Source organism: Dendrobates tinctorius, unplaced genomic scaffold (assembly GCF_039654945.1).
Source record: "Dendrobates tinctorius isolate UK_male_01 unplaced genomic scaffold, ASM3965494v1 ptg000154l, whole genome shotgun sequence".
In the NCBI taxonomy this organism is placed as follows: Eukaryota; Metazoa; Chordata; class Amphibia; order Anura; family Dendrobatidae; genus Dendrobates; species Dendrobates tinctorius.
Genome location: NW_027361821.1, coordinates 20552301 through 20579219, shown reverse-complemented (window position 1 = coordinate 20579219; position 26919 = coordinate 20552301). Strand labels below are relative to the sequence as shown.

The following is a 26919-nucleotide window of genomic DNA, read 5'->3' as shown; positions in this document are numbered from 1 at the left end:
TAAAAACAAAAAAAAATACAAAAGCAAAATAAGCAAACACCCTGCAGTAAATGAATAAATAGCAATAGTGCATGAAAATAATATAGGGTGCTTGGTTAACATAATTTTGATCAGAAAAATGTAAAAGCCACCCACCACGTCATGATGACCCTATTTGGGACGGTCTTTACCTCTAGTATAAAAACTTTACCATCTGTCAACTGAAGTAAGGTGAATAAGGGCTCAGAAGGACTGAGACCCGGCTAATGGACATTTGGAACTATATGAATGTAATGTCCAGCTCAAGGAAAAGGGAGACAGCGCCGGTTTTAGGCAAACTGGGACCCTAGGCAAAAGTTTAAAATGGGGCCCCAAATGCTAACAGATTGCACATCACATAGAAGCATTTCTGTTGTATTTACATGCGCTGAGATCAGGACGCTAAATGAGTATGATCGACAATATTGAAGTCATTCGACGCTTGTGTTACACCGCTCCGTCATACTCATCCGGCCTCCGCTCCCACTCCGCAGCCGGCCTCCGCTCCCACGCCGCAGCCAGCCTCCGCTCCCACGCCGCAGCCTCTCTCCACCCGATGGCCACGGCGGTCACCTCTGACGGGCTCGCGGCCGACGCCATCCCTGCATGCAATGCACATGCGCCATAGGCCGCGCCTCCCTGCTGCCTCTTGTGCTCCGGCTGTGCCCTGACCTGGAAGCACCTTCTGACCAATGGCAGTCCAGACGGTGCTATATCAGGCCGCTTCTCCCTGAGGGAGGCACCTGATCGTTGTGTTACTTTGCACACTGGGCCCTGCTTCCTCCTGTGCTCTCTACAGTCTCTTGGTGCCGTCCTCAGTGTTTCCTGCAGCAGCCTCGCAGCCTGTCTTCCGTGTTCGCTAACTGTTATTCTCAGTCCTGCTCCAGTGTTCCTGTTTTCTCCGTCTCCTGCCTCCGGTGTTCCTAATCCAACCTGCTCCAGTCCTGCCGTCCTACTCCAGTCCTGCCGTCCTACTCCAGTCCTGCCGTCCTACTCCAGTCCTGCCTCCTGTGTTCCTGTTCCAGTCCTGCCGTCCTACTCCAGTCCTGCCTCCGGTGTTCCTGTTCCATCCTGTTCCAGGCCTGCCATCCTACTCCAGTCCTGCCTCCGGTGTTCCTGTTCCAGGCCTGCCGTCCTACTCCAGTCCTACCTCCGGTGTTGCTGTTCCATCCTGTTCCAGGCCAGGCCTGTTGATATCACCATCCATTCCCATTTTATTTAGGTGTATCCATATAAATGGCCACCCTGTATTTTAATTGTAGTATGAGATTATATAGGATCAAAGAAAAGGAGGAGATTAAGGGAAGAATTGCAATAGAAATTTTGGACAATTCCTTTAACCCCTTCACTACCAAGGGTGGTTTGCACGTTAACTCCCGGGCCAATTTTTACAATTCTGACCACTGTCCCTTTATGAGGTCATAACTCTGAAACGCTTCCATGGATCCCGGTGATTCTGACACTGTTTTCTCATGACATATTGTACTTCATGTTAGTGGTAAAATTGCATTCAAATAACTTGCGTTTATTTGTGAAAAAAACGGAAATTTGGCGAAAATTTTGAAAATTTCGCAATTTTCCAACTTTGAATTTTTATGCCCTTAAATCACAGCGATACGGCACACAAAAAACTTAATAAATAACATTTCCCACATGTTTACTTTACATCAGCACAATTTTGGAACCAAAATTTTTTTTTGTTAGGAAGTTATAAGGGTTAAAAATTGACCAGCGATTTCTCATTTTTGCAACACCATTTTATTTTTAGGGACCACATCACATTTGAAGCCACTTTGAGGGGTCTATATGATAGAAAATACCCAAAAGTGACACCATTCTAAAAACTGCACCCCTCAAGGTGCTCAAAACCACATTCAAGAAGTTTATTAACCCTTCAGGTGCTTCACAGGAATTTTTTGAATATTTAAAAAAAAAATGAACATTTAACTTTTTTTCACAAAAAAAATACTTCAGGTTCAATTTTCTTTATTTTACCAAGGGTAACAGGAGAAATTGGACTGCAAAAGTTATTGTGCAATTTGTCCTGAGTACGCTGATACCTGATATGTGGGGGGGAACCACTGTTTCGGCGCATGGCAGACCTCAGTAGGGAAGGAGCGCCGTTTGACTTTTTCAATGCAAAATTGGCTGGAATTCAGATCGGACGCCATGTCGTTTGGAGAGCCCCTGATGTACCTAAACAGTGGAAACCCCCCCAAGTGACCCCATTTTGGAAACTAGACCCCCCAAGGAACTTATCTAGATATGTGGTGAGAACTTTGAACCCACAAGGGCTTCACAGAAGTTTATAACGTACAGCCGTACAATTAAAAAATCATATTTTTTCCACAAAAATGATCTTTTCACCCACAATTTTTATTTTTCCAAGGGTAACAGGACCCTAAAAGTTATTGTGCAATTTGTCCTGAGTACGCTGATACCCCATATGTGGGTGTAAATGACTATTTGGGCGCATAGCAGAGCTCGGAAGGGAAGCAGCGCCATTTGACGTTTTTGGCTAGAATTGAGATCGGGCACCATGTCGCGATTGGAAAACCCCTGATGTACCAAAACAGTGGAAACCCCCCACAAATGACACCATTTTGGAATCTAGACCCCCCAAGGAACTTATCTAGATGTGTGGTGAGCACTTTGAACCCCCCAGTGCTTCACAGAAGTTTATAACGCCCGGGCGTGAAAATAAAAAAATCGTATTTTTTCCACAAACATCATCTTTTAGTCCCCATTTTTTTTATTTTCCCAAGGGTAACAGGAGAAATTGGACCCCAAAAGTTGTTGTCCAATTTGTCCTGAGTACGCTGACACCCCATATGTGGGAGAAAACTACTGTATGGGCACACATCAGGGCTCGGAAGGGAAGTAGTGACGTTTTGGAATGCAGACTTTGATGGAATGGTCTGCGGGTGTCATGTTGCCTTTGGAGAGCCCCTAATGTAACTAAACAGTGGAAACCCCCCACAAATGACCCCATTTTGGAAACTAGACCCCCTGAGGAACTTATCTAGATGTGTGGTGAGCACTTTGAACCCCCAAGGGCTTCACAGAAGTTTATAATGCCCAGGTATGAAAATAAAAAAATCGTATTTTTTCCACAAACATGATCAATTAGTCTCCAATTTTTTTATTTTCCCAAGGGTAACAAGAGAAATTGGACCCCAAAAGTTGTTGTCCAATTTGTCCTGAGTACGCTGATACCTCATATGTGGGAGAAAACTACTGTATGGGCACACGTCGGGGCTCGGAAGGGAAATAGTGACGTTTTGGAATGCAGACTTTGATGGCATGGTCTGCGGATGTCATGTTGCTTTTGGAGAGTCCCTGATCTACCCAAACTATTGAAACTCCCCACAAGTGACCCCATTTTGGAAACTAGACCCCCTAATGAACTTATCTAGATGTGTGGTGAGCACTTTGAACCCCCCAGTGCTTCACAGAAGTTTATAACGACCGGGCGTGAAAATAAAAATATCGTATTTTTTCAACAAACATCATCTTTTAGTCCCCATTTTTTTTATTTTCCCAAGGGTAACAGGAGAAATTGGACCCCAAAAGTTGTTGTCCAATTTGTCCTGAGTACGTTGATACCTCATATGTGGGAGAAAACTACTGTTGTCAGGATTCGTACTGGGGTCTAGTCTGTGTTCCACAGCAAGTCTCGCTGCCTTACTGGCTGTGCCACACAACCAGTCTTAACATACAGTTTCTGATCAACTAGTTCTTTTTCGTTCATCGTTCTTCCTCCGTTCTGGTGATTGGCTGCTTCACTGTTTCCTGTGCTTATGTCCCGCCTTTTTCCTATTTAACACTCCACAGGGCTCTCACTCCTTGCCGGTGATTCTTCTGTGGTACGGATTCCTGTCTTCCCTACAGCGCTGTCCGGTACAACCTCTGACAGCCTCCCGGTCTCTCTTTCGTTGAGTACCTCTGGGACTCCAGCTTTCCGCTTTTGTCTTTGCTGAAATCTTAGTATTTTTTGTGTTAGCTTGGGGTTTCGTGGTTTTACCCTTCAGGTTCATTCACTCTTTAGTTTCACTCTAGGAGTCCTCCTTGCTGCTGCTTGTCTCCCTTAGGTTGTCCTGCACTCATTCCACCCTTGGCTTACCCTCACTGTAGCTCCCTGCACTTACGCCGAGGTATGGACCGCCGCCCAGTTGTCGCCCACCGGCTAGGGTGGGACCGGCAAGTAGGTAGGGTCAATGGTGGGTGGAGCTCAGTGGCACCTTCTTCCCCTGCCGTGTGGTGGAATCATAACAGAATCACCGGCCTTCCCTATGGACGCTATGACCTCTTTAGTCAATCAAATGCAGGGTCTTACTCAGCTGGTGCAAGATCTTGCTGCGCAGGTCCAGCGTCAGGAGCAAATTCAAGCAGCTGCCGTTGCAGGGACAACTAATTCTGAGCCTAGAGTTAACTTATGATGAGCCTGACCAAGTCGCTCTGGCCGAGGCAAACCTTACCTCCCTGACCCAGGGTGATCAGGAGGTAGAGGTTTATTGCACCCAGTTTCGTAGATGGAGCTTAGCTACCCGTTGGAATGATCCCGCCCTTCGGAATCAATTTCAGCGGGGCCTTTCACGAGCCCTAAAGGATGAATTGGTACACTACACTCGGCCCCAGTCTCTGGAAGAGCTGATGGCTTTAATGGTCAGAATAGATCGCAGGTTAAGGGCGAGGAGATCGGAGCAGGCAGCAGCACAAGTTTCCGTTTTCTCTAGGGTCACTCCGGCTGTTCCGAATCTGCCAGCTGCCGAACCTATGGAATTGGGAGCCATGCAAGCTACCACAGATCCAAGTCCTTGCCGTCCACGCCACGCACCTGGAACCTGTTTTTACTGCGGAGATCCTCGGCACTGGATAAAGGATTGCCCGCGGCGCCCTGGCACTCCACAGGAATCTTCTCGGAATACACCACCTAGGCCTGTGGGTGGACAGGTAATTCCTTTAAGTTCTAAGAGACTCTTAGTGCCAATTTCTATTGCTTTCACCTCCTCTAAGGGAGAAGGAGTTGCCATGATTGATTCAGGGGCTACTGCTAATTTTATGTGTTATGAGTTTGCTGTCTCATTGGGTATTTCTTTAATTCCACTCGCTCACCCCACTAAATTAGTTGGTATTGATAACACCCCACTAGCAAATGGGGAGATTAGTCTCTGTACTCCATTGCTATCATTTCAGGTTGGTGTACTGCATGTGGAACAGCTGTCATTTTTGGTTATGCATGACCTCCCAACTAGTGTCATACTGGGGCTTCCATGGCTCCAGCTCCATAACCCCAACATTAACTGGGTTTCTGGTGAATTGGAGAAGTGGGGTGCAGATTGTTCACAGAAATGCTTGTTAACACACGTTTGTGGTATCGTCTCCGTACAAGCTTCTCTTCAGAATCTTTTGGGCCAATTCGCAGATGTCTTTTCTATGAAGGAGTCTGAGCGGTTGCCACTTCATCGCTCCTATGACTGTACTATCAATTTGGTTCCCAATTGTAAATTCCCTAAGGGACGCCTATATAATTTATCACCTCCTGAAAGAGAAGCTTTACGTGAATATGTACAAGAGGCTCTAAGAAAGGGGCATATCCGTCCGTCCACCTCACCCCTGGCCGCAGGTTTCTTTTTTGTCAGTAAAAAGGATGGAGGACTTAGGCCGTGTGTAGACTACCGAGGTCTTAATGAAATAACTGTCCGTAACCAATATCCACTACCGTTGATTCCGGACCTGTTTAACCAGGTTCAGGGGGCTCGATGGTTCTCGAAGTTGGACCTGAGAGGGGCGTATAATCTCATTCGTGTAAAGGCTGGCGACGAGTGGAAGACCGCCTTCAATACCCCCGAGGGCCACTTCGAGTGTTTAGTTATGCCCTTTGGGCTGTGCAATGCTCCGGCGATTTTTCAAAATTTCACCAATGATATTTTCCAACATGCTATTGGCCGCTATGTAATCGTCTATCTGGATGATATTTTAGTGTTCTCTCCTGACTGGGACTCACATTTAAATCATGTAAGGGATGTTCTTCAGGTACTCCGCAATAACCAACTTTTCGCCAAGCAAGAAAAGTGTATTTTCGGGGTCCAAAGTCTATCTTTTTTGGGTCATATTTTGACACCCCAGGCCATCACAATGGAGCCGGAGAAGGTAAAAGCGGTTCTTAATTGGGCTCGTCCTGCATCTTTGAAAGCTCTTCAAAGATTTCTGGGGTTTGCCAATTTTTACCGCAAGTTTATAAAGAACTTCTCCATTGTGGTGAAACCTCTCACAGATCTTACTGTGAAAGGTTCCGACTTGGTAAACTGGAGTAAAGATGCAGTGGACGCCTTCACGTTTCTTAAGGAGAGCTTTGCCACTCCTCCTGTTCTTACCCAGCCCGATCAGGAGAGACCCTTTGTTGTTGAGGTTGACGCCTCGGAGGCAGGGGTGGGGGCAGTACTTTCACAGGGGACTTCGTCTTTGACTCATTTGAAACCCTGTGCGTTCTTCTCAAAGAAGTTTTCCCCAGCTGAAAAAAATTATGATATCGGGAATAGGGAACTTTTCGCTATAAAATTGGCCTTTGAGGAATGGCGACATTTCCTGGAGGGGGCCAAACATCCTGTTACTGTCCTCACCGACCATAAAAATCTTGAATATCTCAAAACGGCCAAACGGCTTAATCCAAGACAGGCAAGGTGGGCGTTGTTCTTTTCACGTTTTAATTTTGTGATTTCTTTCAGACCCGGCTGCAAAAACGCCAGAGCAGACGCGCTATCTAGAAGCTTCTTGCCTGAACAACCGTCAAACATCCCATCTGTTCCCATTTTACCTGATAAAGTATTTTTGGCTGCTAATTCCTCTGATTTGTTTGTTGAAGTTAAGCAATTTCAACATCTGTCTCTGTCCGGCTCTCCTGATAATAAATGGTTCGTTCCCTGTCATTTGCGTTTGAGACTGCTGAATGAACACCACAACTCTCCTCTTTCAGGTCACCCTGGTATCTCTGGTACTTTGCAGTCAATCTCCAGAAATTTTTGGTGGCCGACTTTACGCCGGGATGCCACTGCCTATGTCAAGGCGTGTGACATTTGTTCCCGGTCTAAGGTTAACCGCTCACGGCCTTTGGGTGAACTATGTCCTCTACCTGTTCCCTCCAAGCCATGGACCCATCTTTCCATGGACTTTGTTACTGATTTACCTTCCTCCCTGGGAATGACTACCTTGTGGGTTGTGGTGGATCGCTTTAGTAAGATGGCGCACTTTATTCCTTTACCCAAATTGCCATCCGCCAAGCAATTGGTCCCCTTGTTTCTAAATCATGTGGTGCGGCTGCATGGAATTCCTTCTAATATTGTGTCAGATAGGGGTACCCAATTTGTCTCCAAATTCTGGAGAGCTTTCTGTAGTAAACTTGGCGTTTCCCTTGCTTTCTCATCGGCCTTTCACCCGGAGACCAATGGGCAGACAGAACGGGCCAATCAAGCCCTTGAACAATTCTTACGTTGCTATGTGGCTGATAAGCAAGAGACCTGGGCATCTTTTATTGCCCTGGCAGAGTTTGCCATAAATAATAGGGTGAACTCTTCCACAGGGATATCTCCCTTCTTCTGCAACATGGGATTTCACCCTAAATCCAGCTCTTTCTCTGAGGACCCCTCGGACAATCCTGAGGTAGAGATTGTTTCCTCTGATCTGCGGTCAGTTTGGGAGCAACAAAGCAACATCAAAAAGGCTCATGAGTCACAATGCCACTTTGCTAATATGAAAAGGAGGAGAAGTCCTTCCTTTGAAGTTGGGCAGAAAGTGTGGCTTTCTACTAAAAATCTGAAACTAAGAGTCCCCTCTGGTAAACTGGCTCCCCGGTACATTGGTCCTTTTAAAATATCTCAGATAATCAACTCTGTTTCTGTCAAATTGGATCTCCCCCAGGCGATGAGAGTGCATAAGGTATTCCATGTCTCTCTCCTAAAACCTTATGTACCTCCAGTTTGTCCGGCTGACACACCTCCTGCTCCTGTTGTTGTACTTGGTCACCCCGAGTTTGAGGTAAAAAAGATCTTGGATTCCAGGAAAGTTCGTGGGGTCCTGCAGTACCTGGTGGACTGGAAGGGGTATGGCCCTGAGGAGAGGTCGTGGGTGTCTCATTCTGAGGTTCATGCTCCCAGGTTATGTAAGAGGTTCCATATCAATTTTCCTGAGAAGCCTTCCCTGTGTGAGGGTCCAGGGGCCCCTCATAAAGGAGGGGGTAATGTCAGGATTCGTACTGGGGTCTAGTCTGTGTTCCACAGCAAGTCTCGCTGCCTTACTGGCTGTGCCACACAACCAGTTTTAACATACAGTTTCTGATCAACTAGTTCTTTTTCGTTCATCGTTCTTCCTCCGTTCTGGTGATTGGCTGCTTCACTGTTTCCTGTGCTTATGTCCCACCTTTTTCCTATTTAACACTCCACAGGGCTCTCACTCCTTGCCGGTGATTCTTCTGTGGTACGGATTCCTGTCTTCCCTACAGCGCTGTCCGGTACAACCTCTGACAGCCTCCCGGTCTCTCTTTCGTTGAGTACCTCTGGGACTCCAGCTTTCCGCTTTTGTCTTTGCTGAAATCTTAGTATTTTTTGTGTTAGCTTGGGGTTTCGTGGTTTTACCCTTCAGGTTCATTCACTCTTTAGTTTCACTCTAGGAGTCCTCCTTGCTGCTGCTTGTCTCCCTTAGGTTGTCCTGCACTCATTCCACCCTCGGTTTACCCTCACTGTAGCTCCCTGCACTTACGCCGAGGTAGGGACCGCCGCCCAGTTGTCGCCCACCGGCTAGGGTGGGACCGGCAAGTAGGTAGGGTCAGTGGTGGGTGGAGCTCAGTGGCACCTTCTTCCCCTGCCGTGTGGTGGAATCATAACAACTGTATGGGCACACGTCGGGGCTCGGAAGGGAAGTAGTGATGTTTTGGAATGCAGACTTTGATGGATTGGTCTGCGGGTGTCATGTGCGTTTGGAGAGCCCCTGATGTACCTAAACTATTGAAACTCCCCACAAGTGACCCCATTTTGGAAACTTGACCCCCCACGGAACTTATCTAGATGTGTGGTGAGCACTTTGAACCCCCAAGTGCTTCACAGAAGTTTATAACGCCTGGGCATGAAAATAAAAAAATCATTTTTTTACGCAAAAATGATATTTTTGCCCCCAATTTTTTAGTTTCCTAAGGGTAACAGGAGAAATTGGACCCCAAATGTTGTTTTGTAATTTGTCCTGAGTAGGCTGATACCCCATATGTGGGGGTAAACCATTGTTTGGGCGCATGGCAGAGCTTGGAAGGGAAGGAGCACCATTTGACTTTTTCAACGCAGAATTGGCTGGAATTGAGATCAGACGCCATGTTGCCTTTGGAGAGCACCTGATGTGCCCAAACAGTGGAAACCCGCAATTATAACTCCAACCCTAACCCCAACATACCCCTAACCCTAATCTGAGCCCTAGCCCTAACCCTAGCCCTAACCCTAGCCCTAACCGGAAAATGGAAATAAATACATTTTCTTTTAGTTTTATTATTTTTCCCTAACTAAGGGGGTGATAACGGGGGGGTTTGATTTACTATTTATGGCGGTTTTTATGTTTGGCGGCTGTCAGACACTAAAAGACGCTTTTTATTGTAAAAATAGTTTTTGCATCACCACATATTGTGAGCTATAATTTTTCCGTATTTTGACCCACCGAGTCTTGTGAGGTCTTATTTTTTGCGGGACGAGTTGACGTTTTTATTGGTACCATTTTCGGGCACGTGACATTTTTTGATCGCTTTTTATTCCGATTTTTGGGACGCAGAATGAACAAAAACCAGCGTTTCATGAATTTCTTTTGGGGGGGTGCGTTTACACCGTTCCGCGTGCGGTAAAATTGATAAAGCAGTTTTATTCTTTGGGTCAGTACGGTTACAGCGATACCTCATTTAGGTCGTTTTTTTATGTTTTGTCTGTTTTTTGCAATGAAAACACTTTTATATAAAAAATAATTATTTTTGCATCGCTTTATTCTGCGAGCTATAACTTTTTTATTTTTTTGCGGATGATGCTCTATGGTGGCTCGTTTTTTGCGGGACAAGATGATGTTTTCAGCGGTACCATGGATATTTATATGCGTCTTTTTGATCGCGCGTTATTGCACTTTTTGTTCGGTGGTATGATAATAAATCATTATTTTTTGCTTAGTTTTTTATTTTTATTTTTTAAGGGGTTCGCTAAATGGGTTAACTAATGGGACAGTTTTATAGGGCGGGTCGCTACGGATGCGGCGATACCAAATATGTGTACTTTTATTGTTTTGTTTTTTTTATTTTGAAAAAATGGATTTATTGGGGAATTTTTTTTTTTTTTTACTAATTTATTTAGCGATTGTTCAAAATTATTTTTAACACTTTTTTTTTTTTTTTTTACTTTATTACCTTGTCCCAGGTGGGACATCACTGTCCTGTGACAGATCGCTGATCTGTCACATCACAGATCACTGTGACAGATCAGCAATCTGTCACAGGCAGTTCTGCAGACTTCCTCATGCCTGCGCTTTGCAGGCAGTGAGGAAGTCAGCTCCCTACAGGCCCCCGTCGCCATCTTGGATCCGGGGGCCTGTAGGGAAAGAGACCCCCACAGCAGCGCTGCACATTGTGCTGCCGTGGGGGGCTCAGGGAAGCAAGGAGGGAGTCCCCTCCCTGCCGATGCTTCCCTTTAACCCCCGGTACACCGCGATTGCGTTTGATCGCGGTGTACAAGGGGTTAACGTGTCGGGGGCGGTCCGTGACCGCCCCTGACACATTGTGCCGGGTGTCAGCTGTGATAATCAGCTGACACCCGGCCGCGATCAGCGGCGCGCACCACGTGGGCGCCGCTGATCGCTGGGACGTAATATTCCGTCCATGGTAATTAGGTCCATGGTCACATGGACGGAATATTACGTCCATTGTAGGTAAGGGGTTAACTGAGTTATAATGATGCACAAATTATGCATCATCAGATAAATCATTTGAGTTTGTGCATACAATAGAAATAAAATAGGGTTAGGTTTCAATTACATTTGTCAATAATATTCACTTTTAGATTGTTACAATAGCACAAATAGAAATGCGTTGTGTCCTGCAGTTTAGATTTAACCCTTTCAAAGTTCTTGCCCTATGTTTTACATGAAAACATCCATTAAGTACACTGCTAATTTTATGTACAGGAATATAAAGCCTATTTGGATTGTGCAAAGGGTAAAATTGGCTCCTGAAGCACCTGCCTAATTTATTGTAGGAAGAAGGTTTCATTTACAGCTCCAAGAACCAAAACATGGCACTTGTAAAGGTCAACATCATTAACAGTAGGATTACAGGAGGCTCTGCGAGGTTTATACTTCCTGTTCATCCGAGGAAGCTCGTTCATGAACCATCCCTCATGTGATTTTCCTTCGTGGAATATGAGTCAGTTTACATATAGAGGTAGACGGGTAATGAACGTATATGTAAATAATATACCGTTTGGAGTTATGTTTTAGAATGTGGGTAAAACTCCATCATTTCAGAGGAATCTAATAATGAGGGTTCTAAAAACTAAATATTTTGTACTAGTAATCATTTAGATTGGCAGACTATGAACACAATTGACATAACTCTGGAACCATCTGATTATATAAATAGCATAGATACTGTATGTATTAATGTCAAACTGTGTTAAAACTATAATGCCGCTTAGTGCTCAATGGAGTGTAATGTAAAAATACTGTGTGTGTATATAGTAAACATAGTTTCCTCCCTTTTTATGTATAGCAACATCCCTTACATATGGGATTCTCTTGTTGTTTTTGTTCTTTATAGTTTTTGTCTTTATTCCATATAGTTATCTTTCTGTATATATATTTTTATTCACATAAAAAAATTACTAAAATGGTTTTAAAATCTCACATAAATTATAAAAAGACTTTCATGCTGAAAGCATTCAGAGTTTGTTCGCTAGTGAAGGCTGCAATAGCTTTCATGTAGAGTTGACTTGAAATGGACGAATTCCAAGCAGATCTCCTGTGATGCATTATGGATTTGCTAGATAGGCAAGTGTAAGGTAAATCCAAGAATGCAACTAATATTTTTTAAAATATTCTCTTGAATAATAAATAATAATAAATGGGTCTTTTTCGTTATTTATCATTACTTGACCTTATTTTTATAGCTTTGAGTATCTCATTCCTAAATATCTCTGACTTGATCATGAATCTCTGGATGCTGCAGTGACTGCAGCTCTTATGTATTAATACTGTGATCTCGTCTTCCATCATAACAACCCTAAAGGATTTTACCAAAATCGTAATGTGGTTTCAGTTTTTTATATATGCAGAATAAATCAAGTGTGTCAATAGAACTTAATTTTGAATCTGCATTGATTTGCTGTTATTACCCCTTAATCATGACCCCCCCAAGGTTCTCTTTAACGTCTACTGCTGTAAGTCCAAGTGCTGTTGGTAGGACATGCTCAGATGTATCTAATGACCCTGTCTAATAAAGCATCTGACATGTTGTGGCACAGCCCAGTTATGTTGTGCTGAAAATTTCAGCTGTATAGTGTGTCCATAAAGTCACGGTGCACTTTTGACCAGTCACTGGAAAGCAACAGAAAACAATAGAAATGTGAAATCTGCTCCAAATAAAAGACAAACTCTTCCAGTTCCATACCTATTCAGTGCAGTTCGATGTGGGCTCCATTTGTTGCCCTACACACATCCAAACGATAGTGAAGTTCTTGCCACACACGAGTAAGGACTAGAGATGAGCGACTTTGCCTTTTTTAGGGTCGAGTCGGGTTTCATGAAACCCGTCTTTCTCAAAAGTCGAGTCGAACGAAATCGGCCGACTATTGGGAAAAGTCGAAGGTCCGACTGAAACACGAAACCCAATGCAAGTCAATGGGGAAGCAAAGTCAGCAGGGAGTGAGTGGAGGACAGTAAGCACACCTACATGCCGGACCGCTTTTTTAAAGTCCGCAAAATCTCTCTCTCGCTCTCTCTCTCTCCCTGGATGCTGCATACATCATCTCGTTGCCCACAGTGTACGTCCTTGCTCAGTAGCTGAAAAAAGTCATGTGCAAGCATTCTGGGAAAGACGACTTTGGCGCTCGTTTTGCCAACCGCATGGCCGACTTCATGCTTTGGTCGGGTTTCGGTCAGCAAAACCCGACTTTGCCATAAGTCAGCGACTTATGAATCTGGCCGACCTGTTTCTCTCAACTCTAGTAAAGACGACTGGTGTAGCAGAGTGAATAACGTCTGTGATTCTCTGTTTTAAGTGATTAATGTCATTGATATTTTAAATGTACACATGTTGCTTCACATAAACCCAAAAGTAAAAGTCTAAGGGCGACAGATATAGGGATTGTGGTATACGTGTATACTTTCCTGTGACTGGTCAAAAATGCACCATGACTTTACGGACACGCTGTATTTGCACCTAATGACCCTGCCTGATTAATAAAAAATAGATGTACCTTTGACATTGTCTAATAAAACATCCCTCAGACCCTCTCATGGCATACTATTTGCCCTAACAGCATGATTGTGCTACTCTGTGCTCAGCTATGCATGCAGGGGTAAGCATGATTATGCTCTGAAGATCCCAGTGAACCAAAAATGAAATGTGAAGTTTATAAATAGCAATGAATTGGTCAAATTGTGGGTCAAAGTCACTACATTCAAAACCTTTAATGATCACGTTATCCATGCAAATAAAAAGTTCCCATGTTGAAATCTATCTATTTCTGTCAGGATGCACACAAGGGAGGGAAGGCCTGCACCACTGAGGAGGAGCAGTGTGCAGCTGGGTAATGTAGCTTTAGCAGGTAAGAATAAGACAGCACACTCAGCTTTGTGAAGATGGATGTGAAAAGTGACGGAGTGTCGAAGCTGTGGACAAGCTGCTGCTCCACAATGCACTATACAGGAAAATAGTGTCCCAGTCCCAGTGTGCTACCAGGTGTGGAGTGGATGACTCTCACTTGTAGTCCTGAGGCCTCCGCATTCTCCAGGCCTTCATCTTCAGGAGATGCCGCATTCAGGGGACACAGTTCGTTTCAACAAGCAAATATTTACTGGATTGTTCAAGTTCATCAGATTGTAACATGCAATATCGGTCACAACACTTCTTAGTTCATTTTTCCTTAGTACAGTATCTCTTCAGCTTTACTATCCATTCCTCTTGGAATATCCCTATATCTACAGCTCCTGTCAGCCTCAGGGATTTCCCATCCTGTCCCACAGTGCACCCAGGATCCATTACTTTCACATCACGCATTTCCAAGTTTATCATCTCCTGTATGCCAGAAGATATGGCGCTCTTCGTAGTACCTGTACCGATCCTTGATCTCCGGATGTTGCAGGATTGTACTCAAAGGATTTCAGTAAGGCCTCCCACTGCCATGAACGAAAGATGTTTAACTACTGCAACTTGAACTTGACTTTGGTTACTGTACATCCCTATGTGATCTGCAATTAGGAAGCAGATCCCCTTTACTGGGGCTTGTCCCTCCCATTATGAGCTAGTCTCAAACTTTAACTATGTTTGTCCCTATGTCTGTAGCTGACAGATATACTGTTACAAACATTATGCATGGCATTTGCATACATTAAGCATATTACATTTATACTTCCCTATCCCTATTATACTAACAATACTTATCCCACATGATACATTAAGCAGATTACACCTATAATGCTTACCAAATCTTATCTTACCCTATAGTCACTCCCACTTCACATACACAATGTATGCATAAAACGGATGACATGATTTACATAAGGAGATTGTTGTCTTCTGGGGCAGGAATTCAACATTACAGTCCACCACTCTTATAGATGCAGAAAGGGGCAGAAGGAAATCAAAAAGACACAAATGTACAAGAAAGAAATTTTATATCGTGCTTGTACTATATATTAGCAATAGTCATGCACATACCGTGCTTTAAAAAAAATACTGCCCTTGTAGAAAACCCTTTATACACACAAGAAAATATTTTCAATAGTTAGTATGATTTTTTTTTAATGGCTTGATTTATAATTATTTTATTATTGAATAGTTGATTGCATACATTTTATTAAGAGAAAAAAAAGTTTGTTCCAGCGCCTTTAAAAAATTTAATCCTTTAATGATTCCAAAAAAGTTTTCACACAGACAGTGTGCAAATATGAGTGCAAGCGACATGTTTCGATCTATTACAGATCTTTCTCAAAGCTCTGCACTTACTGACATACAGAAACACATTTAAACCCTGCACTTGCCAATCAGGAGGAGCTCAACAGCATTACAGTTATTCTACATGTGTGTGTGTGATTTCACTAACTCTGACTAATAATAGATTCCTGATCTGCTTTGGCAGTAGTGTTTTAAGACAGACAAAATATATAACAACAATATATACATAATAAAATATCCCCTATTAGCTTTAATAGTGAAACATTATTTCGTTGCATTTGTTCATGCCGCTGGGCGCTCTGGTGTTCAGGTAGTAGATCCAGAAGGCTTCACGTGTGAGGAGACGTCTTTTGTCATCTCCTCCACGTTCAGACCTCTGGATCTGTTCTATGCCACTGATTTGGAATGATGCCAGATTGCCTCCATGTGCTGAGATGAAGTGCCTTGCAGCTCCTGATATGTTGCGGTTTAGAGTGTTTTTATTGATATCCCTAAGATGCTCTGTAATGCGCGTTTTTATCTTTCTCGTATCTTTCTCGTGGTGCAGCCTATATATGATAGGTTGCATATGGAGAAATTAATTTTGTATACTACATTTTTTGAATTACAATTGATGTATTTTTTAATGTTAAATTCTTTTGTTTTTTCCTGATTTGTGAAGGTTTTTGTTACTAGCGCATATTTACATGTGGTACAGTTTTTGCTACCACATTTGTAAAAGCCTTGAGTTTCCAGCCAAGTTTGTTTTTTTCTAGAGCTATACATAATATTTGATACATAATTTCCTATAGCTTTACCTCTTCTTGCCACCACATTTACGCCTTCATTTAATATAGCTGCCAAGATTTTATCCTCATATAGAATTGGCAAGAATTTATTTATGATGTGTTTGATTTGTTCAAATTGTGCACTATATTGCAAGGACACATAGGATTTATTATTGTTTTTGTTTTTATTTTTCTTCTCTTGTATTTATTTTCTTCATGGTTTTCCTTTCTAGTGGTTGTGGAGGTTATTAGTTCCTCTCTTATTCTTGTATCTGCTATGTGTTTTGCTCTATTTAGCATCCAGGTGGGATATTTACGTTTTTTAAATTTTTCGGTAACCATAAATTTAATCGCTACAATTTCTTTTATGTCTAATGAACTCTCCAACTGGAACTGCTTTTATTGTATGTTTTGGATGATTACTTGTTGCGTGCAATATAGTATTGCCACTGAGTGTTTTTTTGTGTGTTTTTGTAATAAAGATTTCATAATTTGTACCTTTCAGATTCAAATCCAAAAATATCATAGAGTTAGGATTGTGTTTATATGTAAACCTAATACCATGTTCATTGGTATTGATATATTCATGGAATCTAGGTATGGCAGATATATCTCCGTCCCATATAATTAGGATATCATCGATATATCTGCCATACCAGATTACATGTTCTGCAAAAGGATTATTATGAGAAAATATGACCTCGGATTCCCAGAATGCCATCACTATGTTTGCAAGCGATGGGGAGAATTTCGCCCCCATTGCTACTCCCATTTTCTGCAACAAATACATGCCGTCAAAAGAAAAGAAGTTATGAGTTAGCAGATAGTAAGTAGCTTGGAGAATAAAATTGATTAAATTCTCAGAGTACATACTATGTTTTTTTAAGTGATTTTGTAAGGCATGCATGGCTAATTTATGGGGAATTGTTGTGAGTTCATTTTCCCCTTCACTACTGAGGCCCGAGGAACTCCCTCTTCTGGTGAAGAAAGGTAGTGAGCCTGATTGTCAAACACCTGGGGCTGATGATGATGACTGGCTGAGTGGAGTTAATGACTGGATATAAGGCTGTCGACGCCCTTCTGGCCTGCGGGTGATTTCTCTGTGGACTTCTAGGAAACCAGTCTGATTCCTGCTCATCTAAAGCTAAGATTTCTTCTTTGCCTTTTTGCATTAGTGTTTTGTTTTCCTTGCTTTTCTGGATTCTGCCATTCCCTGCTGGGGTGAGCTGAATCTCCTTTTGCCTGTTGCTCTGTCTTCAGAATATTCCTGAGTACTGACATAGCTTTTTTGAAGCCTAGCGTCTTCAGGGCCTTTTTTACTGTCAGTTTGTTGGCTCTTATTTTCATTGGGGTTTTCACGGATTGCAGACAGCAGCCTTCCTGTCCTTTCCTATCTAAGCTAGCGTGGGCCCCATCTTTGCTCAGTCTATCTTTCTGTCTGTGTTTTGTTCTTTCTTCTTGCTTCACCGTCATTATATGTGGGGGGCTGCCTTTTACTTTGGGGTCTGCTCTGGGGCAGTTTAGATTTCCCTTTCTGTCTTTAGGCTATGTAGTCCTCCGGCTGTGATCGAGGGGCCTAGGGCATCGTAGGAGCCCCCCACGGCTACTGCTAGTTGTGTTGATAGGTTCAGGGGTCTGCAATCCGATAGCTGCCAACTTCTCTGGTTTTCTGGACTTAGCTAGCATTTCTATTTTTGCCTCCTACGGTGACTCAATCATAACAGAATCACCCGCCATACCGCAGATTCTAGGGTACTCAAGAATTGTAAAAAAAAAAAGTGTATATTTTTTCCTCTATATCTCTGAGACCGTAGGGGGAATTTTTTTTTTCTCTCAATGGAGATAAAGCAATTGTCTGATCGTGTGGAGCAGCTCGCTGCGGAAGTGGGGGGAATTTCCGCCTACCTTGCTCATTCACATGCTGCTGAACCAAAGATTCCTACACCTGATGTATTTTTTGGGGATCGGTCTAAATTTTTGAATTTTAAAAATAATTGTAAATTATTTTTTGCCTTGAAGCCTAACTCGTCAGGGAGCTCCGCGCAGCAGGTTAAAATTGTCATCTCTTTGCTGCGTGGCGATCCCCAGGATTGGGCGTTTTCTTTGAAACCAGATGATCCTATTCTGACTAATGTGAACGCATTTTTTCAGGCCTTGGGGTTGTTGTATGACGAACCTAATGCCATTGATCAGGCTGAAAAGACCCTGCTGGCATTGAACCAGGGTCGTGATTCTGCAGAATTGTACTGTCAAAAATTCCGAAAGTGGGCAGTACTTACTACCTGGAATGATAATGCCTTGGCTGCTCTCTTTCGGAAGGGGTTGTCAGAAGCCGTAAAAGATACTATGGTGGGATTTCCTGTTCCCTCTGGTCTTGACGATTCTATGTCTTTAGCCATTCAGGTTGATCGGCGTTTACGCGAACGCAGAGCTGCACGAGAGGTGTTGCCACCTGTTGAACAAATGTCTGAACCTATGCAATGTGATAGAGTTTTTTCCAGAGAGCAGCGTCAGGAGTTCAGAAGGCGTAATAAGCTGTGTTTTTTCTGTGGAGATGCGTCGCATATTATTTCTGTCTGTCCTAAACGCGAGAAACGCTTTGCACACACGTTTTCTATTGGTGGTATTCAACCTAAGTTTCTTCTGGCTATTACTCTGATCTGCTCCCTGTCCACATTTTCCGCCAAGGCTTTTGTGGATTCGGGAGCAGCTCTAAACCTAATGGACTTGGATTTTGCTAAACGTTGTGGATTTCCGATGACACCTCTGCAGACGCCTATCCCTTTGAGGGGGATTGATGCTACTCCTTTGGCTAAAAATAAACCTCAGTTTTGGACCCAGGTGGTAATGCGGGTCGCCCCAGACCATCAAGAAAATTACAGGTTTTTGGTGTTACATAATCTGCATGATACTATTGTTCTGGGGTTTCCCTGGTTACAAATTCATAATCCAGTTTTGGATTGGAAATCTGTGTCTGTGGTGAGTTGGGGTTGTCGGTGTGCCTTTAGTGAGGCTCCGGTGTTTTCCACCTCTCCTCAGTCGCATGATGTTCCTGATTATTTGGCGGACTTTAATGATGTATTTAGTGAGAATGAGTCTGCGTCTCTGCCTCCTCATAGGAGTTATGACTGTGCTATTGAACTGAGACCGGGGTGTAAATTTCCCAAGGGTCGGCTCTTCAATTTATCTGTACCCGAGCACGAGGCTATGCGATCCTATATTAAGGAGGCGTTGGAGAAGGGTCATATTAGACCATCCTCGTCACCCTTAGGTGCCGGGGTTTTTTTTGTAGCCAAAAAGGATGGATCATTAAGACCTTGTATTGATTATCGTGCTCTCAACAAAATTACTGTTAAATATCAGTATCCATTACCCCTGATTTCTGATCTATTCTCCAGAGTTAAAGGTGCTTGCTGGTTTACCAAGCTTGACCTCAGGGGGGTGTATAATCTTATTCGCATTAAGCATGGGGATGAATGGAAGACGGCGTTTAATACTCCGGAGGGACATTTTGAGTACCTGGTGATGCCTTTTGGGCTCACTAATGCCCCTTCTGTCTTCCAGTGCTTCATGAACGATATTTTCCGAGATTTTGTCGATAAATTTTTGATTATCTATCTGGATGATATTTTGATCTTCTCCAAGGATTGGGATTCTCATGTGGAACATATTCGGACTGTGTTCCGGATCTTGAGGGAGAATTCCCTGTATGTCAAAGGATCTAAATGCCTTTTTGGAGTACAGAGGATTTCTTTTTTGGGATTTATTTTGTCCCCGTCAACTATTGAAATGGACCCGGCCAAGGTACAGGCCATTTACGATTGGGTTCAGCCCACTTCTTTGAAGGCCCTCCAGAAGTTTTTGGGTTTTGCTAATTTTTATCGGAAATTTATAGCAAAATTTTCTAGTATTGCCAAGCCATTGACTGATTTGACTAAGAAGGGTGCTGATGTGTTAAATTGGTCTCCGGAGGCTGTTTCTTCCTTTCAGGAGCTGAAGCGAAGATTCACCTCCGCCCCGGTTTTGCGGCAACCTGATGTCTCACTTCCGTTCCAGGTAGAGGTGGATGCTTCTGAGATTGGTGCAGGAGCTGTTTTGTCCCAAAAGGATCCTGTAACATCTAAAATGAATCCCTGTGCTTTCTTTTCCCGAAAGTTCTCTCCATCTGAACGTAACTATGATGTGGGGAATCGGGAACTGTTAGCCATGAAATGGGCATTTGAGGAGTGGAGACATTGGTTGGAGGGAGCTAAGCATCAAGTCCTGGTCCTCACTGACCACAAGAATTTGATTTACCTAGAGTCAGCTAAGCGCTTGAACCCTAGACAGGCTAGGTGGGCCTTGTTTTTTACACGTTTTGATTTTGTGGTTTCTTTTCTTCCTGGAACTAAGAATGTCAAGGCTGACGCCCTCTCTAGGAGCTTCTTTGCTGATTCTCCTGTGGTGACCAAGCCTGCTACCATCTTAGGCGAAGGGGTAGTTCTTTCTGCCATCTCACCCGATTTGAGACGTGCTCTGGAAGAGTTCCAGGAGGACAAACCTGAGCGTTGTCCCAGTGGAAAGTTGTATGTTCCTGACCAGTGGAAGAAGAGAGTGATGTCTGAAGTTCATTGCTCTGCTTTGGCTGGTCATCCAGGTATTTTTGGTACTAGAGATCTGGTGAGTCGGTCTTTTTGGTGGCCCTCCTTGTCTCGTGATGTCAGGAATTTTGTGCAGTCCTGTGGGACGTGCTCCCGGTCTAAATCGTGTTCTCGCTCTAGTGGGTTGTTGATGCCTTTGCCTGTCCCCAAGAGGCCATGGACCCATATTTCAGTGGATTTCATCTCTGATATGCCTGTCTCTCAAAGGATGACTGTTATTTGGGTGATTTGTGATAGGTTCTCTAAGATGGTTCATCTTGTACCACTCCCTAAGTTGCCGTCTTCCTCTGAATTGGTGCCCCTGTTTTTACAACAGGTGGTTCGCTTGCACGGGATTCCTGAGAACATTGTATCTGACAGAGGAGTCCAGTTTGTGTCTAGATTTTGGAGAACTTTCTGTTCCAAGCTGGGAATTCAGTTGTCCTTCTCCTCTGCTTTTCACCCTCAGACCAATGGGCAGACAGAGAGAACAAACCAGACCTTGGAGTCATATTTGAGATGTTTTATTCCTGCTGATCAGGATGATTGGGTTTCATTTTTGCCCTTGGCCGAATTTGCTTTAAATAATAGAGCTAGTTCTGCCACTTTGATGTCTCCTTTTTTTTGTAACTTTGGGTTTCATCCTCGATTTTCTTCAGGGCAGGTGGAGCCCTCCGCCTGCCCAGGGGTTGACACTGTGGTGGAGAGAATGCACCAGATCTGGGACCAAGTGGTGGATAAGTTATCTCTCTCCCAGGAAAAGGCCCAGCGGTTTTCCAACCAACATAGGACCATTGGTCCCCAATTTAAGGTTGGTGATATGGTGTGGTTATCATCAAAAAATATTGCTATGAAGGTGGCTTCTCCTAAGTTTAAGCCTAGATTTATTGGACCTTACAAGATTTTGGAGATTATTAATCCGGTCTCTTTTCGTTTGGCTCTTCCTGTCACATTTAAAATCCATAATGTGTTCCATAAATCTTTGTTGAAGAGGTTTGTTGAACCTGTTGTTCCGGGGGTTGCACCTCCAGACCCTGTATTGGTTGAAGGTAACATGGAATATGAGGTAGAGAAAGTACTGGATTCCCATCTGGCTAGACGGAGACTCCAGTATTTGGTTAAGTGGAAGGGTTCTGGTCAGGAGGATAATTCCTGGGTCTCTGCCTCTGATATTCATGCCAAAAGATTGGTGCGTGCCTTTCATCGGGCTCACCCCGATCGCCCTGGTGGCATGGTTGAGGGTTCGGTGACCCCTCCTCAAGGGGGAGGTACTGTTGTGAGTTCATTTTCCCCTTCACTACTGAGGCCCGAGGAACTCCCTCTTCTGGTGAAGAAAGGTAGTGAGCCTGATTGTCAAACACCTGGGGCTGATGATGATGACTGGCTGAGTGGAGTTAATGACTGGATATAAGGCTGCCGACGCCCTTCTGGCCTGCGGGTGATTTCTCTGTGGACTTCTAGGAAACCAGTCTGATTCCTGCTCATCTAAAGCTAAGATTTCTTCTTTGCCTTTTTGCATTAGTGTTTTGTTTTCCTTGCTTTTCTGGATTCTGCCATTCCCTGCTGGGGTGAGCTGAATCTCCTTTTGCCTGTTGCTCTGTCTTCAGAATATTCCTGAGTACTGACATAGCTTTTTTGAAGCCTAGCGTCTTCAGGGCCTTTTTTACTGTCAGTTTGTTGGCTATTATTTTCATAGGGGTTTTCACGGATTGCAGACAGCAGCCTTCCTGCCCTTTCCTATCTAAGCTAGCGTGGGCCCCATCTTTGCTCAGTCTATCTTTCTGTCTGTGTTTTGTTCTTTCTTCTTGCTTCACCGTCATTATATGTGGGGGGCTGCCTTTTACTTTGGGGTCTGCTCTGGGGCAGTTTAGATTTCCCTTTCTGTCTTTAGGCTATGTAGTCCTCCGGCCGTGATCGAGGGGCCTAGGGCATCGTAGGAGCCCCCCACGGCTACTGCTAGTTGTGTTGATAGGTTCAGGGGTCTGCAATCCGATAGCTGCCAACTTCTCTGGTTTTCTGGACTTAGCTAGCATTTCTATTTTTGCCTCCTACGGTGACTCTATCATAACAGGGAATGTTGGTGTAAAGAGAAATTACATCACAGCTTAACCATGAGTAATTTGCTGTCCACTTTTTTTTTTTAGAGAAGTCATATAGTATATCTCTAGAGTTTTTGATGTAACCCGGAATTGTGACAACTAGAGGCTGTAGAATAGAGTCTATCCACTCCCCCAGGTGCTCATTTTCTGAGCCTATACCTGAGACGATTGGTCTCATTGCCAGTATACCTGTTCCCTTATGTATTTTTGGTTTACCATAGATTATGGGGAGAACAGAGTCAGTAACAATCAGAAAATCTGCTTGTTTTTTGGTAATCACACCCAGATTGAATCCATCCTCAATAATTTCATTAATCTCTTTAATTAATCTGGATATGGGATTTACACTTATTTTTTCATATATTTTTTTGTCAGATAACATTTCCATGAATTTCATTTTATAATCCTCTGAGTTTAACACCACTATTACTCCCCCTTTATCTGACATTTTTATGATTACATTTTACATTTTTTCTAGTTCTAGTAGACGCTTTTTTCTGAGTGTTAGATAGATTTTCTTTATTTTTACAGTATTTCTCATTAATGTTATTATCCAAAATTTTCAGTTCTCTTTCCATAACCTCCTGAAATCTGTCCATGCATTCAGATCTGGTGTTCACCGGGTAAAAGTATGGATTTTTTATATCAAAGTTCTCTGCTTGTTCAATTTTCTCTGGGTTGATGTTTTCATCTTTACATAGGTCTTTTAGTGTTAGAAGAGCCATTTGTTCCTTAAAGTCCATATGACAATATTCATTGGGAGATAATTCCATTTTCGACCTGTGTTCCTTTTGTTCATTCCAGAAGTGTTTTTTTATGGTCAGGTTTCTGATGAATTTATTAATGTCCAAGATGGTAGTAAAAATATTGAATTTTTGGGCTGGCACAAGATTAAGTCCCAAAGAGAGTACATTTATTTGATCTTGCGTTAATTCTTGTGAGGAGATATTCAATACGCTATTTGGGATTATTTTATCCCTTTCTTCTTGTAGCGTATGGTCACATCTGGATTTGTGTTGGTGTTTCCTGCCTCCTCTCCTCTTCTGTTTTTTGTCTGTCGGAAACTTTTATTTTTTTTGTCCCGCACCATCCTCATTAAAAGATGTTTCAGATGTGCTAGAGTTGATATCAGATAAGTCCAATTCTGAGGAAGTAAAAGACACGTGCATTTTATTTTGTGATCTGTTGTGAGACTGGCTGCGTTTTAGAATAGATCTGGGTTTTTTAAAGTTTTTTTCCCATTGTCCCCAATTTTTGTTTTTTCCTTTTCATAATTTCTTCTTCCCGATCCGATACATTTTTACGAATTTGTGTTACTGTGGGTTCATATTTTGCACAGTCTTTATATTTTTCCAGCGTTATTTTAGCCGTGTCAATGTCCTTTTGTATCTCCTGCAGCTTTGCCTCCTCATGTTTGATTATCAGCCTCATGAGGTCCAAAGGGAATTTGCTCAAAATTTCATTCCACTCCTCTCCAAGTTCAGCTGTAAGTGCACTGGTGGGAATTTTTTTTGATCCTCAAGCCTCTGGGAATCATACATTTGTCCACATAGTTGGATAATGTGGTATGATCCCACCAGATTCTTGTCTCTTGCAGGAGGAGTTTTTCCAAATGTGTTATATTTGTTGAAAAATCCAGCGTTTCTCCAGGATCACTTGAGAACACCTGCGCGGCTTTTTTCAGTCTGTCTTTGACATTTGCTGAAGCCATTGCTGAATATAAAGACAGTTTTTTTATGTTTCTAGTCTTACTTTTTGCACACTGTTATATATTATATTATATTTTGTGCTGCATATAGCATATAAGTGGAGTTATGTTAGGAGACCACAGCTATCAGAGTATACTTATATATAAGCATACATTTTATTGGTAGCATTTTTTCTTATAGACATGTTTTTTCTTTCAAACATGTATAGGGTCACTTTGTCTTGTTGCTACTAAGTATTCAAGTACATTGAAACAACTGCTGCTTTTCCTCTCCTAATAAATAATCAGAAAATACACTCAAACATTTTTCAACCTTTAGTTCAGGCTGAGCTCTGGAATATTGATTGGTAATTTATATTGATAACTAATATCAATATCAAGCAATAGGGTAATAAAGGGTCTGCAAATCCAGCTCCTCCATAAAAATGGCGCGTATGCAAGAATTACGTATGGAGTCGCATTGCAACATGTTCTGATGATATATTGGAAATTGAATTTTATTACTTACTAGAGAAGAGCTAGACTTTACATACCATGGATATTGTAGATCCACCAGAGGACATCGAGGTTCAAAAGCCTAAGTGGTCATGCATCTTATATTTATTCTTCTTGTAACATTTCTCTTTCATGTCTGCATACTAGCATATCATTCTTCAGCCTAAACCGTATCATGTGTAGGTATATGCTTCTCAGCTGCTTTCTCTCTTTTCTTGGCATTAGACTCGGAATAAGCTGCCAATTCGTGAAAGGTTTTCTTTCAGCTAAAGTGTTTGGCTGCTTGGTAGACTTCACAGTCAGAGGTGCTGACAGCTTTGGGTTTACCTCCAATTTTTGGATCTAATGGTCCGTTCTTCTGTGGTCTGGTTGATGGAGTATTCCCAGTAGTCACTAATGCGTACAGTGTTCCCTTTAGGCTTGTTCAGGCTCCAGAGACCAGGAACATTATAAACTGATTGGGAGGCCAAAGCACACAAACCAGAGAAGCCACACAAATATTTCACAAGCTTTCTATGCATTGCTTTATATAGTGAACAGTCACGATCATGAGAATCCTGACTATAGCAAAACCATCTCTTAACCGCTGTTGTGCCCTGAAGCTTGAGGATGTAACTGAATGCCGCCTCTGTCACCCCTGTAGATTCAGAGACCTACTGCGTCTTCCAAGACAGAAAGTATCGAATTGGCGAGAGATGGCACCCTTACCTGGAACCATATGGGCTTGTATATTGTGTCAACTGCTTGTGCCGAGAGGTAATATTTCAAAATTATATATTGTGTTAGGGTTTTGATGACTGTTACAAGTTTATGACTGCCATTGTGAACTGTCTCCAATATGTCACATCACAAAAGTCATTTACTAGAATAAGATCTTGTCTAACATTCCAGTTTTTTTAAAAAATATGGTTGGAAACAGTGACTCTGACTTACGGTCAAGCCGTGAGTCAGTGTTCAAGGAGTCCAAGGTCAGAAGTCAGGAGGGTACGTCATAGAAGGAAGAGACAAAAGCATAGTCAGGTAACGTCCCAAGGTCAGAGTACCAGGAGGATAATGGATCAGAGAAGAAGGGGTTAAACAGGCGGATAGTCAGAAAGAAGTCCAAGTTCAGGCAGCAAAAGATCAAGCATACAGAACTCAAGGAACAGAGCGCACAAACCTCACAGGCTGAATGTACATCTGGCAGAGTTCTTAGATACACAGCCTAGATAAGAAGCATGGTAATTAAGTAGAATAATGAACACATGGAGACAGCCGATGCCTCATAGTCTCAGATTAGATTGTTGAGCTGTCAATCAACACATTGACAATATGGAGTGATTTTCTTCAGTATTTTGGACCAGATTTTCATCACTGTTTGGTCAATTTTTCATTTTTGCCATCAGTTTCTTGAGATTTTTTGTCTATGAGAAGTATTTTCTAGCTTCTCATATAAAGCAAACATGACAGTTAGACAGTACAGGGATGATACACAAATGGCATCTGAGTGCTGTCTGATTTTTCACGGATTCACAGATTTGCAATTCCAACTTTTATTTGTGACTCGGATCAAAATCGGACTTCTCCATGTCTATGTACGTATGATATACAAACTTGTGGACAGCCCATAGGACTATACTAGATACAGCTTCTATCCATTAAAAATATGGATACAATTTGTATGTGAAAAACTGATACTGTATTTTAATGATCCTTAAGGGGATTTTCCCACCAACAAAGTTGATTTTAATCAATAGATCTGGGGATAATAATAATTTCCACAACTGGATGTGTTTAAATAACATGTCCCTTTACTGAGATAATCTTATAAATGTCCCCTGTTGTGTACTGTGTAATGGCTGTGTCTCACCATGCAGGAACATGGTCTGATCATACCACAGCTCCTGGGCAGGGGAGGAAGCAAAAGAGAGTATACAGACAGAACAGCACGGGATCACAGCTGATTTTTTCTGTGAGGTAAAGCATTTCTGTTCCTGTTTAAAAACATGTTTTATTCCCCAAAAAGTATCAGCCATTACACAGTACACAGCAG

The 26919-nt window shown here is 42.7% G+C and overlaps 1 protein-coding gene across 1 annotated transcript in view; it reads left to right on the top strand.

Moving 5' to 3' along the window:
• CHRDL1 (chordin like 1) overlaps positions 1-26919 on the top strand; it is a 195430-nt gene that overhangs the window by 74089 nt on the left and 94422 nt on the right. The window contains exon 3 of the mRNA XM_073547654.1: positions 25531-25643. Within this exon, the coding sequence (XP_073403755.1) occupies positions 25531-25643 (113 nt within the window). The remainder of the gene's footprint in view (positions 1-25530; positions 25644-26919) is intronic.